We start from the raw sequence: 10,945 nt of genomic DNA on the forward strand, positions 1-10,945 counted from the left end.
ACATGGCATAAACTTCAATAGCTAGAAGTTCCCAGAAAATTCTGCTAGTGCTGCTCTCCCCATCCTGCTGTACTTTCCTTGGTATTTACACTTTAAGGCTAAGTACAGACAGTCAAAAAGCCTGAGGCTGAATCAATTCAATCTTCGCAGGTTAGTCTAAGCTGTGAAGAATGAACCTATAAGCAAGTAAACAGACATTCACTTTTCATTACGGAAATGTAGCCACATGCCTGCAGTGGCTCAGGCCAGAAGCCAGAGGGCCCTAGAGCACATCTTCCTGCTCGACTAGGGCAGACAGCTTGGGCCAAGACTAGCCCACCCACTCTGCCAGGGGGATTTGCAGAGGAGGTGCAGCATCCTGGGATGCTGGGGGCCTGTGAGTTAACTTCAATCTGGGAGAGATCTGGGACAGAAGTTCAATAAACCAATTTAACCTAAATCAGTTAAGTCTGAAACTAAATCCATCCAGGTTTATCTTAAACCAGTTTCAGCCATTTTGAAAGCAGTTTATGTACACTGAACTTTAGAGTTTCTGATCACTTATACCAGTTTATGTGTAGTTTCTGACCCGAGCCTAAAAGACAGTCTCCAGGAGCTCCCCAAATCTGTTGACAGCTTTGCCAAGAATAATGGCATTACAAAGCAATAAGAACTTGAGAGTCACACTCCACCAGCTGTCTCCCAAGCTCACAACTAAATGCTCAATGTTGCCTAGTCTCTGTAAAACATTAATCTCCACAAATATTGAAGAGATGGAATAAGGGATATCAATCCACTCTTCTCTTTCCCTCCCCTCGTCTGATTAGCCACTGCAGTTTGCTCAGTCTTAGCCTGGGGGTAGTTTTTGCAGGCAACTTATATGTTCTCTAAAATTAAAAATTTGTAATGGAAATATAGTTAGGCTCCTAAATGAAAAACATGACTCATTTTGCTCAGTTCAGCCATCTGAGACAGCAGAAGCTTCTCATCAGAAATTCTTAAATGAAAGCTCCAAAAGGATCTCAAAGCCTTCTCTGGATAGTGAGCACCTCGCTGAAAAATAATGTTATTTGTGACACTGGTGGGGGAGGGTCCTTCCTGCAATAACTGAAAAGCAGTTTCCAAAGTGCATGAATACTTGCTTAACAAGCATTAAGGCATTAAGGTTCTTTGGGTAAATGTGTTATCTTTCATTAGACCAACTAAATAGTTGGAAAAATTGTTCTTTGCGAGCTTTTGAGCACAAACACCCTTCTTCAGGCATATTGAGTGTCTGCTGGTGAATTGTTAGCTCTCCTGGGTAGAAGTAACAAGCATACTTTTAAAGAACCAAATTTCGCCTTAAAAATTAAAATGAGACCAAAGAGTAATAGCTGCATACAAGTGAATGCTGACACCAGAAATGTCCCATGCCCAGGGGGTGGATGCAAAAGCAGCGCTCAGGTGGGGAAAAGAGACTTCTCTCATAACATAGAACCCCCTTCTTGGCTGCTGGAAGGGTAGAGGAAATGAAGCACTCAGCTGCCAGTAGATGGAAGGGAAACAGTTACAAAGACTCCCTTTCTTCTTCCACAGCTGGTTTCTTAAGCCCCCTCATTCTCCTTCTCTCCCAGAGTGGGAGGGCATGATGCAAAAGGTATCAGAAAAAGAAAAAAAAAACTTTAACTGTGTTCCTCCAATGGACACTCTGCGCTCCATAAAACCAGGAAAAGAGGGGAAAAACACGCATACACACGCACGTGCGCACGCACACACAGGCAGGAAAGTAATTTGGTTTATTAGGCTAGGTAGGTATAGACATGTTAGAGCCCTAAACACAACAGCAGTTTTTCTTAACTTTTTCTGAAAATAAGAAAACAGTATAGAATATGGCTTAGTCTCCAAGACAGGACTCCCATGCTGCCAGCATCATATATGATGCAGTGTTTTTAGCCAGGTGGCCACTGCAGGAGGGCTCAAACACCACATGGATTTTTTCCCCCCAAATGTATTTCATTCATCATTTCCAACAAAAATACAGCTTTTACATTCTGACACAGCTGGTCTTAGTAAAAAGGGTAAGTTAACTTCATGCTGCAAAACGATGCCTCTGCAAAGTATGTTTGACAGGACCTAAACATTTTTAAAGCGGCCCCTCTGAACATGGGGCATAACAGAGAATATTCCTAAGGAGCAGCAGACAATATGGAATCCATTAGAATTGATCACTATACACAGAGCCCAAACCATGTCCATGAAAACACAGACAAGGCACAGGATTTAGAGACTCAAAAGCTCCTTCATCTTCCCCTCAAACCTGTGTGGCCACACACTGGTATTACACTGGAAGCAGGCAGATGCTTGACTAAATAAAAGCATTTAACAGAGAAGAGCCTGATGAATTTGGCACTGCATACACCACAGACATAGTAGTTCTTTAAAGCTCCAGTGGACAGCAGGCAGGTATAATTGAACAATTTCAGGTCTTACTAATATATAGAGAAAACTTCACATAATGTCAAGTGAAAAAATATCATTTCAGTTAAAAAAAAAAGCTGTCCTTTCCTTTGCATCATTGCCAAAACTATCAGAAAACGCATATTTCTTTGTAGCTATGAGCTGATAAAAGGAATAGAAACTGATAAATCTACAGGCAAGTAGTAAACTGCAAATATGCACAAAGACTTAGTCATCTAAAACCAATCTTCAAATCCTTTGGGAGCTGAAAGGATATCAAAGTCCCAAGCAATATGGCCTCCAGAGAAACGTATTCATCGCCAACTCTGATACAGTATGGGGAAAACCCCTTTGTCATTATGTTGGCTTCATCCTTCAGATGCTCGCTCACAATAGAACTTTCAAGAAAAGTCTCCGCTTAAATAATTAAGAGTTCGTACCACTAGACTGGGAAGAGAAAGTATTGATTTCTCTGCACCAGAAAGCAGTGAATGTGACTGATGGATTATGGGGTCTCAAAGTTTTTTTTTTCTTGAGGGTAAAACTGAATTTCAACATTATAGAAGTTCAAGTCTATCACACCGAGGTGATAAAGAATATTTGTTTATATGTATTCCCTGTGATAAATCCTCCCCCCCACACAAATACATCATTAAGCAACACATCAGCCAAGAAATCAGTAAAGAACATTCCTACTTATCATGCCCTTCTTTTCAGCTCTGATAACAGCCCTCGCAGAGCTGTCATCTTCTCACTCTTCCAAAATATTTCAGCTTGCAGTATACTGCTACATAGATGCAATATTTTTGGCTAATAGCCTAATAAATGTACATATTAGATATACTGTAAAGAACATATACGTGAATTGACCTTGTATTTTTCACAGTTTCTGGGTTAACTGTACTTCTGACTCCGTCATTTCCTACTCATGCCTCAGGTCTTTTGCTAATGGGGGTTTTAGGTTTCAGTCCCTTGCAAAAACATGCAAAAACCGTGATATCAGGTGTAACTGACTCTCTCACCGGCAGAGAGTGTAACACCTGCAACTTTGCTTATTTTCCTGGCCAATGACAGGTTTAAGCAATGACCAAATACTTTGCTGCCATAATAAAAGCTGCAATTTAAGACAAAAACATTATGGGGTAAACTATCATAAAACATCAGCTCATATACATGTCTTTTGCTAGTCAGGCACCTAGTTTCGGCAGAGACAATGAGGTGTCCAACATATGGCTTGTGAGCTGCATCCAGCCTGCAGAGCTTTGTTATCTGGCCTCTGTTGCTGCTCCTGGGTCTGAACTGACATGGACTGGCCCTGCAGGCAGGGTCTGGGATGCATGCTGCACATGGTGCCTGTTCCAGCTGGCCTGGGACCAGCACTCCATGTGGTGCTCACAGGCACCTCAATGCAGTACGGATCCCGGAGTGGCTGGAATTGGTGCCGTGTTTGGTACTACACGCTGCGTCCACTCGGGAACCTGTACCACATGCAACGTGGATTCCAGAATGGCCACCACAGGTGCTGGACCCAGCATGCAGGGGGGAGGATTCCAAGGTCCATGGGCCCGTTGGCCCAATCCAGTCCAAGGACCAGTCCCACAACACTCATCTGACCCACAGGGCCAGACGATTTTGACGATCTCGTCTAAAGCCTCTGACAGTTTTACAGAAACTTTTCTACCTGGGGCACAGTCCCAGATCAAGTACAAGTGACCCACCTCCCTTAGTCAGGGCCGTCACTTTACATGGTCCACACACTCTTTTGTGTTTTAAGTCTCTTAAACCAGGAAAGCCAATAAGATGCCATATTCACAGGAAATGAAGCTTTTAAAAAATTAATATCTGCATTAATCTAACACTGGGAGTTTGTATTACCTGCACCACCTGCTACCCAGTGACTTTATTCTTGATTAAATGGGTCAAGTAGCAGTTACATGAATCCTACAGGAACTACAGATGCACACAAAACCATAAAGATGTATGTAGCATTTATAACAGTGGTACAACAGTGTTGAGTGTTCCAATGGTCCCTGCCTGTCACATATCAATATAACATACTCAAAATAGTCTAGAGAGTTTCATCCATTACAATAATTTTTTTTTTTAATTTCATGGCTTTATTTTTTATGTTCCAAATAAATTTTACATATTTACTACTTGCATTTTACTAGTTTGTCTGTGCAGTGAGCACACCACACTCAAAAACTGTTTAACTATAAAAACCTTTATAGCCTACAGATAGCATATTTCCATGTTCCAACCATACAGAGGTACTAAACAATATTTTTAGTTTTATACAAAGCTTCACAGAAAACTCAGTATAAATAAAAGAGATTGAGAAGTTCTATCAGTTCTCTTACTGGCTAAACTAACTGTTTGTCAAGAACAGAAGCCCAGAAGACTATTCTTTCTAAACGCTCTTCAAATTCTCATGCTTTATAAATAATCCAAAGACAAGAGGTAACACTAAGCTGTGTTTGTCTATGTTCATAATTTCCCTTGATGCAACTCTACAACTTTATAGGTTTCTGAATTCTTTTCAATTTTTCAAATTATTCCTGAACTCCAAAACAGGACAACATCATGCTTGAACAACAACCTCAGAGTTGTAAAAGAAACCTGACTACAGTAGGCCTAAGAGTTCAGGCCGTAGAGAATAAATCTAAGCATTTTAAAATGCCTGCAAGTGAAACAAGAGTGTATGAGGCGGCAGGATGTGGGGCAGGTGATACCTAACAGGGTTAGAGATGCATGATTTTTCATAGGTAACACCAGATTTTGTCAGATGCTGAGAGTGAAAATTCATCATCCACATTACAGCTACCTGGTAAAGGGTCTATACTGTAATGCTTACCCATACTCATCTTAATAGGCAAGTTTTCTCGGCTTGCAGCCTCCACTAGGTGTCTCCTAACTTCCATCACAGCTTCCTTGTGTTTGAGATTCATAAAGGACTCCCAGAGAGCTTTGGCAGCTGGATCACTTTAAAGAAGAGAGAGAAGGAAAAAAGAAAAATCACAGGATTACAATAAGCATGTTTTAAAAAGAGAAATAACTTTAAGACAACATTTACATTTCAAGTTGCGTATCCATCCCAAGTAACATGTGAGGGGGGCAATACATATCCTGAAATAAAGACTCAGTTTTACAGTCACCCCCACCAGCAAACTTTTATATTAAAACGGTAATTTTATATTAGCAGCTCTGTAGTTTGTAAGCAAATGATTTGGGCATTATAAATCATATACCATCATATTCACAGATTATCAACATAACTTAAAGCAAACAAGTCAGGCCAAAAGTAATTACTAAAATTCATTAAGGAAAATGTTAGATATGCACTGAGTTTTTTTGAATAACACAAGCTGTGTGAAACACTGCACTACAACAAGACCCAAGTTCCTGAGTTTGGGTCTGGACTTTGATGCAAACATTCCCAAAGTTTGGAATGGTTACTTTAAACCACTGTTGCTTTGGATATTGTGAACTTCCCTTATATTTACATAATAAATGAAGAATTTGCAATAAAGTTCAACAGTCCTTATGGTTTTGGTATGCATGAAAGATTAAAATTATCTAGTCTATTATTTATCATAATAAAGCTAAGATACACAGCCTTTTATCTAGCTTATCCATACTCATTTCCTCCACAGCATTCTTCTCATCCAGGGCACTGCACTTTTTATCATGAATGAATCCAGTGTTTTCTCTGGAACAAAGTTGCTTTAGGCTACATTCACACATTTGGATTCATGGGCAGGGGAGGTGGAAGGGGGAGGGGGCTGGAAGGGGAAAGGGGTTTGGTTTGTTTGTTGGTTTTGAAAACCTTCTCTCTCTCAGGAGATTTTTTTTCCTTCTGAATTTCCTCTGAAACTTATTGTAAGTTTATTAGTATGTCGGAATAACCATCTTTTTCTATGAAAGAATACTTAGAAAGATTTGATATGTGTATTGTAAAATTTGTACTGTATGACAGTAAATCTGATATCTGTATTGTACAGCATTTAAATCGGGTCTCCACTGAAATGGTCTGGCTATACTTAGTTCAACGTATAACCCCCCAGTTTGTGGGAGGGAAAGTTCCAAGAGGCTTCTCCCCCATGGTAACCTAGGAGGTCCAACATCCTATATATGGGATTGTATGGGTAGAGTGATGGTGGAAATTAAACTGCACGCTTCTCAACCAACCAGGACTGGTATGGGGATGTAATTTATGTATATGTAGATACAGAACATGTTTCATCCCTTTCGTATTCTCTAAAAAATCTTAGCTAAAGAATAGGGACATTTTTGACATTAGAAGGGGTAACTACCCAGAGAAATAGTACATGATGCATTATTTTAGATGTTTAAATATTAGACTTGATAAAGCACTAGAAAAATATTTTGTAAACCCTAATCCCACATCAGCAGAGGGATTGGCCAGATGACCCATTTATATTTTGGCTTCTAATATTTAGCATACTATTGCATCTCACAAAGTACTAAGGCTTTGGAAGCAGCTGCTTTCCAAGTTCACCAATACCAGCACTGAGCCAAGCAGCACAGGTCATTCCCCTCATTTGTGTACTCCACAAGCACTGTCACAGTGGCATCCACAAGCAGGGGATCAACTATTGATCCTTTACAAGGGAACATGTAGGGTTTTTTTTAATAACACTTCCACCAGAAATACAGGCAAAGTTATGCTGTGCTTCAAACACAACTTCCTTAAATCAAAGCACTGTTGTCTTGTGTGTATTTGCAAATTAAGAATATCTGATTCTTCAGGCTTAGTGCTTACAATTTCTTGCTTATCAAATGCAACTAAGCTGGCCATTACATCACCAGAGTATAATAGTGCATATTTTATTATAATTTTTTACCATGTCCACACGTAACAAAGGGCCCATGGCTCCTCTTATAGGGAGGAAAATAGGGCCAAACCATGCTCAGGTAGTCAGGAGTGGAGCTAGCTGTAAAGGAACAGACAGCCAGAGCCCATAAATAGGAAGTACCTACTGCTGTGCTAGTTGCACAGTAATAGTACAATAGCAGAGTAACCTGGGGGAGCAGCAAGAAGCCTACTGCAGTGCTACCGGATTCCTGGCACTAGTACAAGGCAGAGTCTTGTGTGGGAGACAAAGCAAGACTACTGGCTAGGTGTGCTGCTATAAGCTACCCTGAAGGTCAGTAAGCAAAGCTCAGTAGAGGGCACCTGCAGACAGCCCAGGGAGTCACCTGACCAGAAAGGAGCAGAGCTCTGGTAGCATATAAGCCATGGCCAGAGCCTGAGCAGTCAGTCTAGTCCTGGAGGCTGAAGGGGAAGGAACTCTGCAGCAAGATGCCTGCTGATGACAGCTCGACAGAGAGCCCGTTACATCTGCGAGGCATGGGCATGGTGACAGAGAGATTGGAGCCATGATTAGCCCATAAGGCAATGTGTGCCCTTGGGGGCATGTGCAGGCCAAGAGCGCCGCCCCCCCCCCGGCAGGAAGAATTGATTGGAAACAGTGGGGGCCAAGATGGATCCATGGGTAAAGAGGACAGGTTATGGCTCACTAAGACCCTTAAGCAGCCTCTCTTTCCAAATTTTATTAACAAGACCCAGGTGTGGCAGGAAAGAGCAAAGTGAGGGTACCTTAGAGATTGAGCAGTGCAGGAGCCAAGTCACCACCAGCGGGATGCAACAGCTGCCCCTGGTGCACTGGTCCTGTTGCACCACACTAGCACATTCCACAATGCAGATAAGACCTTAATCAATTTTCCACATCATTTACAGAAGATTTTGACATTACAAAATGAAACCGTGCTATGACCAAGTCTCCTGACATGTTATGTTAGGGACAGAGTTAAATCCCAAAATCTTGAATAAATGACAATTTACAACTGCGTCAGAGAGAGGAGTAGCCTTGTTTAGTTAAGCTTTCTGCTTTCAACCAAAAAAAGACAGCAGAAAGATACTGTGGTCCCCACTTCTCTCTTCAAACCCTTCACTACTTCTCCAATGTCCATCTCTTCCTTATGCCTAAACTAATCTACAGCACACAGGATAAGATGGCTTTCTGCAGCTTTTGCTCCAACCATTCCTGCCCCTCTCCTGATAGGCTATTTGCTCTAACCACATCCATCCTTTTCACTCAACTATCCCCGTCCTTTTTTCCTCCCTTTTCCTTTTAGCAATTCCCTTCCTGATTCATTATTGCCAGTGCCAAGTATACAAACATCATGAGTCAGGCCCAAAGCAGCAGGAAATTGGCTTTAAAAAAATCCAAGCACTAATTGTTAAACAGATTTTAAGTCTCTGCCTTCTGGTTTTTGATCCTTTTGTAGTTCATGTCTGTGAAAGAAAGCAGGAGGACATAAAGTCCAGAAAAATTATTACTACTAAGCTGAGCCTCATATAATCACATGATTCCAGGAGCAGGAGAGTCTCTGAGAAAGCACTAAATATATTCAGAACAATAAGGAAAAAATGCATGTCTTGGGCACCCTTCCACAGCTTATAACACTGAACATGATTCAGAAAACACAACCCTCCAAAAATGTACATTCATTTAAATCAACCAGTCATGGAATTCATGACACATGCAACCCATTTTCCTATTTGCTCCACTTGGATGTTACATCCTCTTCCATAACCCTGAGGTGAGTTTTGTCTATTTGTGTTTAATGCTCTCCCGGACGGGTATACTGTGTTTATGCTGTTCCTAGCACAATGCACCCCCAACAATACTTGGGCTTCTAGACACTATGCAAACAATAAAAAGATCTACAAGATTTCTTTTAAACAAACTAAAAACACAGACTAAGGCTACTGATGAACCAGGATGTTAAAACAAAGCTCTTCTTCTTTTTTTAAAGCTTGTTCTTCTTCCTTTTGCCAGACTTTATTTAGTCCTACTGGCTTAAATGTGTAGGACTACTGAGGGTTGTTTTAATGTGCTGGAAATAGGAAAAGAACAAGTGTGGTAGAGCCCCAGAGGTGGCTAGGGTCTGATACAATCCTATGTGCCTAGAGCTCTGCACAAGTTACAATGACATTTTTTTCCCTACTACATATGTCCCTCCCTCCTCTATTATTATTATTTTGACATACATGTTTCCGGTTGGTTGGTTGACAAAAAAAGACCAGAATGGTTAACAGCAGAGAAAAACACAAATATTTTATTACTATTTCTGAAAATATATCAAAAAGTGCATACCCAAGCCCTACATGTCATTATATAAATATTTAAAAGGGGGCACAGGGGACTGCAGGTCAGGAGTGAGGGGCTCCATCATGGTCTGGGGAGCAGGATCCTGTGGGTTGGGAGTGAGGTGCAGCAGCAGGGCTAGGGGGCTGGGGTGAGGAACAGGCATATCACCACCCTCCCCCACAGTCATATACCCCCCTCCCGTCTATCCCCCCCACAGACGTCTTCTTTTTTTAAACTGAAAATATGGTAACCCCACTAAAATGCTGTTTTGGGGTGTTTTTAATAACTGCACGGAGCTTCAGTTCTCCAAATCATATATAGCTTTACACGTTAAAAGCAACAGCTGAAATTCCATTTACAAAGCTATTCTTGAGCTCATGTAGATTTTGGAGGAATAAAGAGTTTGATTTTCAAAGTTGCTAAAAGTACTGCATCTTCTCACACAGGACACACCATCCCACCTTGTTTTTTAAAGGCAGGATAAAGAGGCAGGAAAAAAAGGATCTAGGGAACCCAGCCTGGGAGCCTGCTGATTCTGCTCCCAGTGTATCACTGCAGATTTTACTTTCAGTTTCACCTGTAAGAGACAGAACCTGCTCTTATCCTATTTCTTACATATGATGTGCACTCCAATGTCCAACAGCTTGTTTTTGGGAAAGTGTACTGTATGCAAGAAAATGTGGCATGTTTTCATGCATAACATAGTGAAGCTGTCCAACTTCAGAATGATAAACATAGCAGTCTCTAAAACACTTACTGTATGAAAGAAAAACATGAAAGAAAAGTCTTTTCCATACCAACTGTCTAGGCTGGCGAAGTCCATCTCCTGACCTGTCCCTATCCTGCCTAATAGGCCTGTGCAAAGCAGCTAGTATTCGCTTCAGATTTGGCCAATTCAAGGGACAATGATTTGATCTGGTGATTCAAATCACAATCTTGAATCGATTCGGGCCAAATCTGATATGGAGATTTGGCCACCGCTGAATCGGCTGAATCTCCAAATTGGCCCCATCCCCCCCCCACTCTCCCAGCCCCACCTATGGTTGACCTGCCTGGCCCCAGCTCCCGGCTCTTTAAAAAAAAAAGCCCTGCACTCACTGGTTGCTGCCAGGTGGTGGGGGTAAGGGGGCGATCCCCACTGCCCCCCACTGCCACAAGCCCCCAGAAGCCCCAGTGGCTGCTGTATAGCAGCTGGTGAATGCAGGGCTTAAAAAAAAAAAAGAGCCAGGAGCTGGGACTGGGTGGGACAGCCATGGGGGGTGGGGCTGGGATAGCAGGCAGGGGTTGGGGAGTTCATGGCAGAGCCCCCCCATGCAGCATGGGGCAGTGGAGGGCAGTGGGTAAATCCCCCC

At 41.9% G+C, this 10,945-nt stretch overlaps 1 protein-coding gene across 1 annotated transcript in view; it reads right to left on the minus strand.

The window, feature by feature from the left end:
* SCFD2 (sec1 family domain containing 2) overlaps positions 1-10,945 on the minus strand; it is a 407,563-nt gene that overhangs the window by 320,614 nt on the left and 76,004 nt on the right. The window contains exon 4 of the mRNA XM_025198344.1: positions 5,270-5,397. Within this exon, the coding sequence (XP_025054129.1) occupies positions 5,270-5,397 (128 nt within the window). The remainder of the gene's footprint in view (positions 1-5,269; positions 5,398-10,945) is intronic.

The sequence above is a fragment of the Alligator sinensis genome, unplaced genomic scaffold (genome assembly GCF_000455745.1).
Source record: "Alligator sinensis unplaced genomic scaffold, ASM45574v1 scaffold134_1, whole genome shotgun sequence".
In the NCBI taxonomy this organism is placed as follows: domain Eukaryota; kingdom Metazoa; phylum Chordata; order Crocodylia; family Alligatoridae; genus Alligator; species Alligator sinensis.